The sequence below is a fragment of the Stegodyphus dumicola genome, chromosome 8 (genome assembly GCF_044657685.1).
Source record: "Stegodyphus dumicola isolate Sdum_Otavi_A_Nest chromosome 8, ASM4465768v1".
NCBI lineage: Eukaryota > Metazoa > Arthropoda > Arachnida > Araneae > Eresidae > Stegodyphus > Stegodyphus dumicola.
Window position 1 is genome coordinate 172,115,080 of NC_140775.1, and position 14,441 is coordinate 172,129,520.

Consider the following 14,441-nt stretch of genomic DNA (forward strand, 5'->3'; position numbering starts at 1 on the left):
AGGCCCTTTTCTTTCTTTCTTTTTTTTTTTCCCTCTCTATTATTTTTGGGCCATTTATTTTAAATTTTATTTTGTCCCATCTTTTCTTCCTGACCTTTTGAACTCGTGCAAGATGTACGAAGTTCCCTTTTTACTCTCCTCAAATACGAAATTGCCCCCTTTCTATATACCTTTCCTTCGCACCTATGCTTGATTTTTCGCCCATCGGCGCAGAAAGACTTAGCGGGTGCAAAACAAGACATCTGTCTACTTTGTCTGTCTGTCTGTTTTCCTGTGTCTGCTACGAGGATGTATACGCGAAGGGAAGTATGATTGCGAGCAGAATTTAAACGTTTAATTAACCATGGATGCGATATTACGAGATCGATTGAGTCTCATAGCTGCATTAGGAGCTGGTGTTGTTGTTGGAATTAGTGGGATATATTTATATTACAAAGTTAATAAATGTGTAACTAGAGAACTAAATCACTTATCTGGAACCATCGACAGTCTAAGGCGAGAGATAGAAGAATTAAAATCAACTGCCACTTTTAATAAAGAGAAAGCTATTAATTCTTCTGTTCAGAAAGGAAATGTTAGTTCATCAGCTCCTGGAACTAAATTTTATAGCTATACTAGCAGTCTTGAAGATGCAGATGAAGAATATTTTGATTTTACTGATACGTAAGTTTATTAACTAAAAAATATTATTTTACATTTTGAAACTATTATCTTAGTAAATACCTGTCGTATTGATCTAGAAAAAGGATCTTGACGTTCAATTTCTTATTCTATTGGAAAAGATTAGTTAGATTGAGTATAAGAGTTATTGTGAAAACCTCTTTTTTTTTATCACAACTAGTAGCGGAATAATCACCCTGATCATATGTTTCTATTATGAGTATAGTTATAGAGACGAGTTATGGACTAGTTTCACTCTGATCTGAGTGTAGATATGAGTGTTCAGTTTCCAAAAATTTTCCATATGCTGAGAGAATTTGTGAATATAGATACTTTAAATGAATTCAGAAATTGCAAAGAAAGCATAGGGCTTTGCATTTAACTATAATATCCTTTCTTTCTAACAGTTTTAAGATACAACATTTAAACATGGGAAGCACTTCCGCAGAGAACCCGGTAAATGCATGTTTTCCCTTGTTGAGAATGAAGCCAATGCTGTGGATCTGGAAATACATAAGTAGTGCTAATTCTGGCCCTTAACCTTTTGTTTCTCCTAAGAAATTAATCAAATCAGTTTTCAAAGACTTCATTCAAAAATCTAATACAATAATGTTCTAGAGTTAACCATTTTGATTTTCATAGTTAGTTTGAAGAGTTTTCCATAAAAAAAAATTTTTTTTTTCAAAGTTTTTTTCTTTTTCAGGTAAAATCCTAGTATACGGTGCAGCCTTGGCGCAATTTTGAAAATTATCGCCAACACCAAAATGACCCATTTAACTACTCATCATATATGTCCCGTTTACTGCTCATCATAAAGTCACCAAAAGTAGCCAAATCCCTTGTGCACCGGATACTAGGATTAAACCCTTTTCCATTCTAGTTGCAATTAATGAAATTTTGGCTAATCTTTGGAATATGGTAACAGGTAGTTTGGCGAGATTTTGGTAAGGCGATAAAGGTTACTAGCTAGGACTTTAGCAGTGTACATAGGTAAAGTCAAGAGTGTGCGCAATGCCATTTTTGTGCAATTTTAGGATGTTTTTTTAAGTGAAAATAGGTCGACGTGTACATGGATACCGTGTATGTGCAATTCTTAAAAACGCGGCAAGCAGTTTGCGATTCTGCACTTTCTCCCAATTTCGCACCTAATATTCGTCATGATTAAACACTTTTGTTCCATAAAAGTTCTAGCATAGGTGTACTTCAGCTAACAGATTGTTGAAAAAAATGTTAAGTAAAAAAAAAATAAAAAACCATGCCTTTACTTTGTGAAAACAAAATGGCGTCCAATCAAAAATGCGCAGGTTGCTGTAGCAGGGTTGGTCGCCAAAAAATCGCCAAGTTACCATAATTCAAAGATTAACCGAAATTTTATTTTTATTTCAAGCTGCAAAATTTTATTATGTGATTAGTAAATATTTTATTACATAATTGATTAAAGACAAAAATCTTTCATGTTATCATTAGATATACAATTTACCATCAATGTATCTAGGTGGTAGCAGTAAGTTACTAGTGACATACTATCTGGATTTCGGTTTTGCGATTTTTCCTGTATGCAATGTGATTTTGAGCCTATCTCCGTTAGAAATAACTCCTTCGAGGTATCCATACACTTACGCAGGGATAACCTTTGTATGTTTTATCTGAATCAATGTATTTAACCTAATTTACTTCATAGATTTGTGATAATTGTACCTATATACTGTATATGTATATTGCAATTAGATGGATCAGCATTACTTTGTTAACTCGGGTGAAATTTACTTATTTATAGTCTCTTTAACTTTATCCTTTTCATCTTGATAATGGCTTATTACATCTTTGTAATCTCTGTTCTCATTGTTGAAAAAGAGTAGTACAGTCAAAAGTCGTTAATTCGGACACCCATAATCTGGACCTCAAAGCTACAAACTTTCCGTGCATGTGTCGCATTGACGCATGCGCGTAAGACCTTTACGGCTGCGAATATGCGTGTGCGCATGCGCATAATATGTTTACGCATGCGCGTTTAATGTATAATGGACGGTATAAGCTAAGCTAAAATTATCTAATTCAGTTAATGTTGCAGATTGCGTCGTTCGAATTGGATCCGGCTTATTATTTTTTGCACACTGTTAGAGCAATTTTATAAAAGTAAGCTTGAACTTTCGATTATGTCAAATAGAATTTCTGATATATATTTACTAATATGTAAAGGATCTACAAAGTGAAAGTATGTTTCGAAATCCATTAAACAAAAAGTAGAATTGCTGCAAAAAATGGATAAAGGCATAATCCTTTGTTTCTCTAACCATTCCAAAATATGTTTATCAATTTTACGCTGCTCTGTGGAGGGGGGGGACGTCGCGACACGCAATGAACTGGAAGTTGATCTGTCAGCACTATCCTTATCTTCAGGGCAGATGTTTTTATTTTATTCGGCTTATAATTCCTTACTAAATGTAGTATTTGATCTCGATATACTCCGTCTTTGCTATGATTTAAATCAAATTCCTCGTCATATAATGACGAGGAATTTGATTTAAATCGAATCGGAAGCGAATTATAAATTCGCTTCCGATAGCGAAGAAAGTGACAGAGGTTATTGAAAACGAAAAAATTTCGATTGACAAATTAGTCAGTATTCTCGACACAGCAACTATAGGACTTGAACAGCGGAACTTTTGTAACTGAACAAGAAATTATGTCTGTTTATAGAATTAAAGAGAATGTATTATCACATAAAAAATGAAGCAACTTAAACAACTTACATTGAAAAAAATGTTTAGTAAAGTAAACAAATAAATATTAAGCTTTTTTTTTTTTTTTTTTTTTTTGTAAATTTTGATACCCTTTAGATCATAATTGTTCTTTATTTCATAAATTACAGTTTCATATTTTTAATTCTATAATTTCTGCATGCCATCTTACCAGATTTAAACTGATGATCTATAATCCGGAAAAATCGATAATCTAGAATCGCCGAAGTCTCGACGAGTACGGATTAACGACTTTTGACTGTAGTTGAAATTGCCATCACAGTAATTACAGTTAAGGTAATTTTTAAAATACATTGGGGGCATAAATTAATGCAGTAAATACAGTACAAAGTCCGAAATCCGGACGTCCAATTATCTCGAATGATCTAAAATCCGGACCTAAAAACCACCATCAATGTTTTTCTCTTAGGCTTTACGCACGCTCATTTGATTCCCCTCCTCCCTGCACAATAAAACATCTGGAGAATACCGATTCTTAATTTCACTTCTATACTAAATAAAATACCTTGTTATTGAAGAAATAATCATTTTAGCATATATTTGTATGATCAGTAATTTGGCTCCATTGCTGCATATCTGCTTGGCACACATCTCAAACTGAAATATTCCACATAGATACATCGTTGATGTGACGACAACCTGGTGAATCATTATTTATTATACTTTCCTTTCAACACTGCATGTTTATCAAAACATGACAACTTGAGTAATGACTCATGTAGCGATGCCTAAGCAATTTTTTTATGTTAACGACTGAATAATAAAGGAGTAGGGTTACCTTTTATATTGGCATTACGAGACGCACTTTTTTTTTCTTTGAAAATAGGTCTGAAAAATAGGGTGCGTCTTATACGTCGATACTCGGTTTATTCGGAGTTAGCATGTCTCAAGTTTGTGAATGGGTCAAAGCTTCATGGGATGTTAGGAAAACAGAGACAGTGGTTAAATCATTTAAGAAGTGTGGCATTAATAAAGCACTGGATGGTACAGAAGACAGTTTGTTATGTGAGGACTCGGATGCTGATTTAGAAGAGGTATCAAGTGACTCTTCACTTATCTCTGGAGATGAGTGTCTGGGTTTTAACGAAGAAGATTAAAAGTTGTCCTTTCTCAGATATATTGAGTATTTGCAGAGGGTATTACTTTATATTTAAAATACTGTAAATTCAGTAATAAAGTTTTATCCTTCAGAAATGTGTATAAAAAAGGTGGGTGCGTTTTATAGGCCAGTGTGTCTTATATACTGACAAATATAGTAAATACTGCCACAATTCACTGAGGTAAGGGGAAAACAGAAATTAAACTTTATATTTTAATTTATAAATTAAACTATTAAGGAATTACTTAAAAATTCTTATTTGAAATAGAATGTAAGAAAATCAAGCTGCAAATTTTATTAATACAAAAAGATAATTTGGGTAAAGTGCAGAATCGCCCACTTATTTGTTTGGTGTTTGTTTGGCACTTTTTACAAGAGTAAGGAGAATTGAAATTTTGTCAATTTTCTGGGACTTTTAAAGTGAAAATAGGTCAATGTGTACGTGGATAAAGTCAAGGGAGTGCACAGTGCCATTTTGTACAATTCTGGGATGTTTTTTTAAGTGAAAATAGGTTGATGTGTACATGGATACCTAGTATGTGCAATTCTTAAAAACGTGTCAAGCAGTGGGCGATTCTGCACTTTCTCCGATAATTTGAAAATAGACTTGTGTAAAATTCATGTAATTTTATAGCAGAATGATTGGTACTGTTCTGTTATCGGGGGCTGGGTCCAGAAATGTGGTGTATGTGTGGATGAATGTGTTTATGTATGCATGCATACATGTATGTGTGTGTGTATACACATACATATATGCACATACACATACGTACATATGTGCATACATGTGTGTGTGTGTATACACATACATATATGCACATACATACATACCTATGTGCATACATATATACATTTCTGAATCCAGTAATCCCTTTCTCATGACAAATAAAAAAAATTTTATCGTTTCCGATTATCTGTATCCATGATTTCAACATTCAGTAGAACTGCTTAGTATTTGGCTTATTTTTTAATGTATGTGGAGTAATAACTGACCTATGCATATTTGTACCATATATATGTTTAAGTGCACTGGAATTTATATGCTTTATATTTAACCATCATTGTACTGAATAGTATTCAAGTGCTGTAAAAATGTAGCTATATAAATTCTTGTCTTCCTTGCATAAGCAATGCTTCTCTTTTCCTTCTTTATGAATATAATAGTACCCCGAGCCATATAGCCAAATAAATGTTTTTCCTGCTATTTCACAAAGTCATCAGTCAGTTAATGACTTTTTCTGGCAGTGTAGGCAGCCGGAAAGAACCAAAACATTCAATAGCTGGTTTAATGATAATTTCAGAAATCTCTGCCATTAGCAAGATTTTAAGTTCTTAAGTTCCTTATATAGGGCAGAACTTGATGAGCAAATATTGTATGTAAGGAAAATAAATGAAGAAAAGTTATGTGTTACTTTCTTTAGAAAACTGACTGGCTTTGAAATAAGGGAGAAGATAAGCTGGAACAATTTTTAATACATTAGAAATATTAAAACTAAATTTGTTATTTAGCTAAAGTGTTAAGCTTAAGAAGAAAATATAGTTTAAAGTTCAAAAGCGGTCACCTAAATTCAAAATATATAATAGTTTTGTTAAATTCGTATTTTCATCAGAATGTGCTTATATGTCATCAGCATTGCAGCCTCAAATTAGAAACTAAGTTTGAGCTACCCTCAGATTTAAATCAGAATAGATAAGTTTCTGCTTCTCCTTCACTGCAAGAGAAGCAACAAATAATAAAAAAACTTTCTTAGGAAATTTCATAAAAAAATTCTGAGCTTGGTATTTTCCTTGTCCACTCTTTCAAAGTCACGGTTTTGCATAACTTGTATAAAAAGGCTAAAACAGTGCTCTGACAGATGGGCAAAAGAAGCTAATAAAAAAAAAATGACCTTAACCATTGCATCTCAGGAAATGTTAAATATAAAAATAGTTAAACAGTTAAATATAAATACCAACAAGTTCTGTGTTTGGGATAATTATTAAAATTATTTATGAAGCTAATGAAGTGTTTTGTTAAAGAAAATAGTCTTAAATCAAAACATAAGGATTTACTTGATCTTAACATAAGAAAATAACTGTAAATGCTGAAGTGTTTATGTTGGGAATAATCCATAAAAACTTTTTCTCTTTTTATCTTCTGAATAAGCAGAATTCTGGGGCAATACTAAAGAATTTTATGTCATCATTACTACATATTCCCAAAGAAAGTTACGCTTAAAAAATAAGTACTGCAGTTTCTAATTCCACTGTTTCCATTCATTTTTATGCTCTCAGCTATCCAAAATTTTCACATTTCAGCATTTCTTGAGCTTTCCAGTTTGGTTTATTTTGATTATGGTAAAGCACTCAAGGGCTATCTAAGACAAAGTTTGCCTTCATAGAGCACATTCTAAGGGAAATTGGCTCATGCATATGTTACACGTGAAGAAAAACCATGAAAACACCCATGCAGCCAGCCCGTTTTCTTTGATTCGAACCCAGGATCGAACTACCAGTGTTTGGTTGCTGGTCAGCGCTGAGTTTTCTGCATAATTGAGCTTTAACTGTATCTATTTTTAACTGTATTAGTTATTTTTTTTTTAAATTTCTCATAGACAAATTAATAGCCTAAATTTATTTGAAATGGCTTCTTATGAGCTTGACACCATTCAACATTTTAAAAATTGTTGAAAGTGCTATGGGAGAATAGTTAACAGATGGGCATATAACACAGGAGTTGATTCAATTTTAAGATTCATATTATAAAGCAGGGTGAAAGTAAAAATTAAAGCTATCTTTAAAATTTTTACTACAGTAAGTCTTTTTTTATTAAATGCTTTTATAATTCTTTTGGCAAGGTTTGTTGCATTAATTATAAATATCCTATGGATAAATCAGAAATAATATCAGCTTGAAATTGTCTTACTAAAAATAATCTAATGCTATTTTGTGAAAACTATCTGTCATTGATGATAAAGCAATATATATTTAAGTTAGTGATAGGTGTTATCAGAAAAAAATAAATAATAGGGAGTGGTATGACTTATCAGAATTTTACTGATTGTTTTTTTTTTTTTTTTTTTTTTTGATAATGTGGTGCACTGATCTCATTTCCTTGACATCTAAGTGCAACAGTACTAGTTTCAATAATAATAATATTGTCATTATTATATTTGAATGTGGTTAATTTTTATCTTGGCATATTTTTCTTGTTGCCTTTTTTTTTATTTACGATTCCGAGTCTCGGTCATTTTTTTCATGTGCATTATAGTAGAAGTTTATATTAATATTTTTGTTCATTCTTGGTTCTATTTCTTGTAGCATACAGATCATATTAAAGCTTCCTATGAATTACACCACACAAAATAATAATGTTTTTTATGTTAAAATATGTTTTTTTAAATCTAAATATGCAATCTAATGCTCTGAGTTATATATGATAGCATTTTTTAAAAATATTAATGAAGTGTAAATTTCTGTAAAATATTAATGAAAGATATTCTGAAAAAATTTAAACTGTAATAAACCATTTATTTTTTTCAATATACTTAATATCAAAATATTTTTTATTTTTATTATTTTTATGAGGAATAACATCTCATCAGTTATAAGCAAATTTAATTAATAAAACTGTATTTCGTATGAAATTCTTGTACCGTTTCATTTTTTGTATTGCTTAAAAATGCATGCCATAAATAAGTCCCCCTTCTTCACAATAGTAAAGGTTAAAAAGAAGCTATTCATGTTGTTTTGTTTAGACAGGTAAAAATTATACATAATTAAATTTAATATTTATTTCATGAACTCTGTAAGTGAATAAAATAGAAGTGAGTGAATGCTAAATGATTTTAAATCTAAATCCTGAAAGCTTAACAGATCTTTCAAATAAAAGTAAGAAGAAGGATAGGGGGATAAAAAGTAAAGAAAAGGAATGTTAACTTATTGTTGTAAGTTTTTAACTAAAGCAAGATTTAAAATTTATGTTTTATGAAAAATGAATTTAAAAATAGAGTTTTTAAAATATGATGTATTTATTAACAAGATCTAAAAGAAATTTAATTAATAAAGTGCATAATTAAAACACTTCAATCTTGAAAATTTATTTAATAGGCTGCATAATTAAAACACTTGAAGCTGTTGTTTTCTTGACATAATTTGAAAAAATATATTTTGAGTAGTAATTGAATTTTGTTCTCTAATTTTTTCTTGAAATATTTTAACCAAGTGGCATGACCGCCTTTACCCGGTTGTGCAGTTTTTTGTCACTTGGTATATAATAGATTATAATTTAAAGTATTTTACTTTCTGATTTTTTTTAATAATGTAAATATCATCTTAATGAATGGAAATTTATGAATGCAGAGACTGAAATAAATTATCATAGAAATTTAGCTAATACTGTTTAAATACATGTCTTCATATACATATCCAAAAAGCTGTGCCTTTCAGAGAGTCAAATTAAAGCAAGTATAGAGGGGAAGGCTTATCAGGAGAACTTTGACAGGTAAACCTTAAATGTGAAATGCTAAATTTTCTTCAAAAAATTAAGAAAATCAAAAACTGAAGTGTGTAAGTGTGCATAAAAAGTGTGAATGCTTTTGAAGCAGTGTCTCCACCCTTTAAAAAAAAAAAAAAAAAAAAAAAAAAAAAAAGGCAGAACCTTTATTATTAAGAAAACTAGGATTTAAACTCATTCTGGGTCCAGCCAACTGCATTTTTTTAAAATTAATTTTAATATTAGATGTGCTGAATAATCTTTGTAAGTTTACAACGGAGGGCAGTGATATTAAGAGATTTTAAATTGTTAAGAGATTATAAAATATTAAGAGATAAATTTTGCATTCTTTTCCTTTTTTCTTTTTTTACAATTTTTCTCCTTTTATTTTATTTCTTTGTTTATTTATCAATCTATTGCAACAAATGGTTCTATCTGTCTTCAATGAAATCAGATTTCCCCCAAACATTTAACATTTTATTTAGCTTCAAGAGATCTGAATGCCAAAAAAGTATATCAAGATGCAAGTTTTTTAACCTTGAAATTTTTTTTCTCCAGATTTGTGAGATTTGAATGTTTCATCCCTAAACTAAAATTGTTCACTGTTTAATCCATTCATTTAGTAAGCCACATCTGAATTGAATCCATAAATAACCAAAAAATCAAATGAAGCTTCAAATTTATTTGACATTTTCTATCAAAATTAATTTTTCATCACTTTTTTCTGTCAGCATTTAATAAAAAAATAATTTATTCCCTTTTTTGAAGCACTAAACTTCGAGCATCATGTTATCATCTGATAAGAGTTGTAGAGAAAAAAATTCTATTACTTATTGAATCATTATATAATGCAAATAAGAAGAAATTATATTGTTTTTTAAATATGTATATTTGAATTCTTTTATCACAGTGTTGATTTATATTTTTTAATTGCAATTATTGTTATTTTTTACAGAGAAGAAGTTATTGGAGCTTGGTCCAATGTTAATGGTACAGAAACAGATATAACAAAAATAACAAAATTAGATATTTTGTTAGAGCAGCTTGATGCATTATTAGATTCTCATTCATCAGATAAAGAAAAGATTTATTATGAAATGCTTGAAAAGAAAGATGAAGTAAGTCTACTAACCTTTATTTTTAGTAACATTCTGTAAGTTATTTAGTGATGTAATACTTATTTGGATATGTGTTAAGATTAAAATTTGCTGAGTTTAAGTTGTTAATTACATAAGTACAGTTAACTATTTCTGATAGTTTTGAAGTTCAGTATTGTAGTTCAGCAATACAGCACAAAGTTCAAGATCAGGATTCATTAGGAATTCAGTGATTCTGGGTTTTCGGATTTCTCTGCTTATTAGATCATCAACTTAAATCTAGTAAAGTTGTATACAGAAATTATAAAATAAAAAAGATGAAGTATTGATTTATGAAATAATAAAGCATTTATGATCTTAAAGAAATCAAAATTTTTCTTAAAAAAGGCTCAATATTTATTTATTTGTTTTATTAAATATTTTTTTCAATATAAGTTATTTAAGTAGCTGTATTCGGTTTTGCCTTCGAGTATCAGAAGAATAGTGATGGAAATGACTGTAATTAATTATTCAATGAACTATCTTGTGACAACATAAACAGTTTATTTTTACAGTTTTATTTACAAATTCGACACGTGATAACTGTAGCTTTGACATCTCAAACAATGCTCAAAATTTAAATGACGTAAGGTAATTTAGCTGTTATTATATTTTGCCTATTTCCCTCACATGCTGAAGGCTTATGATTTCGAAATAAATAAATTCTGACATATATTTAAGGCTTATCCAAGGCCAGTTCTAGACATTTTTCGACCCATTGCAGTCCCTGTGGCTATGAAATTCTGATAATTGTCCAAATAGACAAGCCTTAGTAAGCTGTATTAAACTATTGATATTAGAGAATATTACATGGTAACTATGAATTGTAAATTCTGCTGTCAAGTCCATCCCTAATTTGTTCTTTTTGAAGGCCATTCCAAGGTTTGTATTTTTAGACACCGTATACGGAATGAATGCACAGTTTTTCAAGCAGAACTTCTCTGCATTTATCTTGCTGTCAAATGGATCCAGGATAATGGGACAACATCCTCAAAGTACCTTATTTGTTCTGATTCTCTTTCTTCTCTTCAACTTTTGAACAGTATTACCAGTTGCAATAAATTAGTTATCGAAACCCTAGTAACTGTTAGTTCACTTAGAATTAGAGGTATTGATATCTGCTTTGCTTATGTGCGTGCTCATCATGGTTTCTACGGAAATGAAAGAGCTGATTTCTTAGCTAAAGATGCCTTAAATTTACCCATTGATATCAACATTAGCATTCCAAAGAGTTATTGGAAGTCCTTTCATTATAAAAAGCTTTTAGCTATGTGGAATGAGGAATACATTTCATCTTGTAATGCTGAAGTCACCAAAAAGTTCCTTCCTTCTATTTACCATAGACTGAATTCCGAGTCTTTCCTCTCGTTAAATTTTAAAGTGTCTCAGTTTTTATCTGGTCACGGTAAATTTGCAAGTTATCTGTTTCGTTTTAATCTACGATCAAACAATTTATGTGAATGTTCAAAAAGAGTTCCTCAGGATGTGGAACATTTGATTTTCTCGTGCCCTACGTTTGATGGTCCTAGATTATGCTTACAGAACGATTTGAAAATGTTCGGAGCGACTTGGCCAGTGAACTTATCTGTTTTCGTGAAGTCCAGACTGCTGTTCTCTGCTTTTGTTCGCTTTATTTATGCATGTAATTTTTAATGTTTATTTATACATGTAACCTTTAATGTTTTAGTTAACTTACTTCTGTAAGCCCTGTGTTGTACATATGTGGTGCACGGGGAGTCAGTATGTTCTCAAAGGAAAAAAAAAAAAAGTCCCTCCCTAAATTCTAAAAATTTTGCCTCTCCTAAATTTGTCACTCACTAAATTTGTTACTAAATGTATTCTTCTGGCATATGAGTAACATTTACAAAATTTATTTTTTGCATATGGAAAGAAATTTCTGTGTGTCAGCACACTCAACACTTCACAGCAGAGTTAGCTGAAGTCTGTAATCATGCCAAGCATATGTCAGCATAAAACGGTTACCATGCTGTTTGGTATTCAGTTACTAATATTTAAAAAAAAGTTTAGATATCGCTGGGTGAGTCATTTCTCAAGTATGTTCATAATCACCTATGATGAAAGCAAAAAATAATATATAATTGCTAGGTTGTCATCGGGTATAAATTATTTGATAGGTGTAAAATCAATGATGTTTCGATGTGGAATGCTTCAGTTTGAGATATGTCCGAAGCAAAAAGGTGGCAGCAAGGCCAAATTATTGATTATACATATTTTTGCTAATAAATTATTATTTCTTCAATAAGGAGGTATTTTGTTTAGTGGCAAAGTGAAATTAAGAATCAGTATTCTCCAAATGTTTTATTATGAAAACAGCATAAAGAATAGGAACAAATTTAAAAAAATAAAATTTTTAAAAGTTATTGGTTATCAAGAGGTCCAGAATTTAGATCATTCTGGATATTGGACATCCGGATTTTGCACTTTATACTGTATACTGTTGAAAGTAGCCAGTAATCTATATCTTTAAGACTAAAATTAGTAATTATCCAAATTTAGCTAATAAATGGTGTTTAAACACAGGTCTACATGAGCAGCTCCAAAAACCTAAACAATAATTTACATATTTACAGAAAAGGTACTAAAAAAACTAACTTACAGAAAAGGTGTTATTATCTGAAAATTTTAAAGTCATTTTAAAGTGAATAAAAAATTTTAATTGGGAATTTCTTTTTATAAAAATACCACTATCTGTAGAAGATAATAGGTATGTCATTTGGAAATATTAAATAAAACCTGCATCTGAAATTTATATTTATATTTATAATTTAAAAATTATAAAAAGAGAAATTCTTTAATTAGTGAACTGAATTGTTTATTTATGAGAGAAAGCCCATTAAGGCTACTTATATCTTTAACTGACAAAAACTTTAATCAGCATTTAAGATTGTAATTTTTGTCGTATATTCCCAGTAGTGGAAAAAATAAGTATTAAATGTGGGCAATGCCAAATATCTTATTAAAATCGTATTTATAATATTAGTTGCTATTTTCCTAATTTTAACGCCTTCTTTGTTTCCATATGATTAATCTGCAAACAACTTCAGATTATTATTTTATATTTATTTAAACCAGCAGTTTTTTTGTATCTAATTCCCCCCTTCATAATTTGGTTATTTTTTATGTTCAGTATTTTTTTTTTTTTTTTTTTCCTTGGTCTGTAATCAATGTTAAATTATTTATCATTGTTATATATTTTTGGAATGTTAGTTTGGAATTTTCCCTTTGGTAGGCTGTGTTATTATCTGAAGAAAAAAGAAGCTCTTCCACAAAAGTTTGGGCAGCCTATTAAAGAAACAAATGAATGGTTTGATTAATTTAAATTTTTTAATGGTAATCTGTGGAATTTTAATTACAGTGGAGAAAACTTTCTTAATATTCAAAATGTGTATTGCTTGAGCTGTTTTGGCACTTGTTAGTTATTCAGTGTGCACCAGAAACAATATGTTGCCACCTTTGGGCAATGAAATCGGATTTTTTGAGTTTTGGTTGGTATTGTTTGGAAATCAACTATCTTCAAAATGTCATCAAACAGAGTATATTTCTCCACAACTTGTTTTGCTAATGTCCACATGTGTTTCATTGTTTGCATGTCAAAACCAGGCTCAGGAGCAAAATTCAGATTGAAATAGGGAAGGCAGAAGGAAGCCATCTCCATAATCTCTTACCCCCAAAAGAGAGAAAAAATATTAAAATAAAATAATAAAAATATCGTTATATAAAAGAAGCTGGATCAGCTTTCGTGGTTCCTACAGGCTGACAAGAATTAGATTCATAAGTGGTATTTTTGGTGATATATTTGTAATATAACCAACAAGCATCAAAATTAATTTTAAAAATTAATACATTATTTAAAATTTTTAATGAAATGCAAGTAGCACTTACAAATAGAAAGAAAAACTATCAATTAGAACATTAACATTAAGCTGTTATTATTTCTCTATATAATTTATTGCTCACTATGAATATTTATTTTATATATGTTTATGATTCTCTCTCTTTCTTTCTCTCTCTCTCTCTTCTTTTTGTTGGGAAGTAGAAAATGCTTATATTATTTCCAGCAATGTGTAATAATTTAATTTCTTCAATTTAGTATTTAGACAATGCAGAATTTCTGTGGAGACTTGCTAAAGCTACTCATCTCTATGGTATTGTTGTTCAGAGTCGGGGTGACATTGACAAAAAGAAAAAGCTTGCTTTTGAAGGTGATTATTTGAAATTAATTGTATTTATTAAAAGCATAAAATATTCTGCATTTATTTAACAGCTAAGTTATATATATATCCATATGG

At 30.1% G+C, this 14,441-nt stretch overlaps 1 protein-coding gene across 1 annotated transcript in view; it reads left to right on the forward strand.

Annotated features, from left to right (window-relative positions):
• The first annotated feature begins 258 nt into the window (after positions 1-258).
• Positions 259-14,441, forward strand: part of LOC118205252 (regulator of microtubule dynamics protein 1-like) — a 37,107-nt gene continuing 22,924 nt past the window's right edge. Inside the window, exons 1-3 of the mRNA XM_035377556.2 lie at positions 259-663; positions 9,951-10,113; positions 14,243-14,354. Of these exons, the coding sequence (XP_035233447.1) occupies positions 344-663; positions 9,951-10,113; positions 14,243-14,354 (595 nt within the window). The 5' untranslated portion in view covers positions 259-343. The remainder of the gene's footprint in view (positions 664-9,950; positions 10,114-14,242; positions 14,355-14,441) is intronic.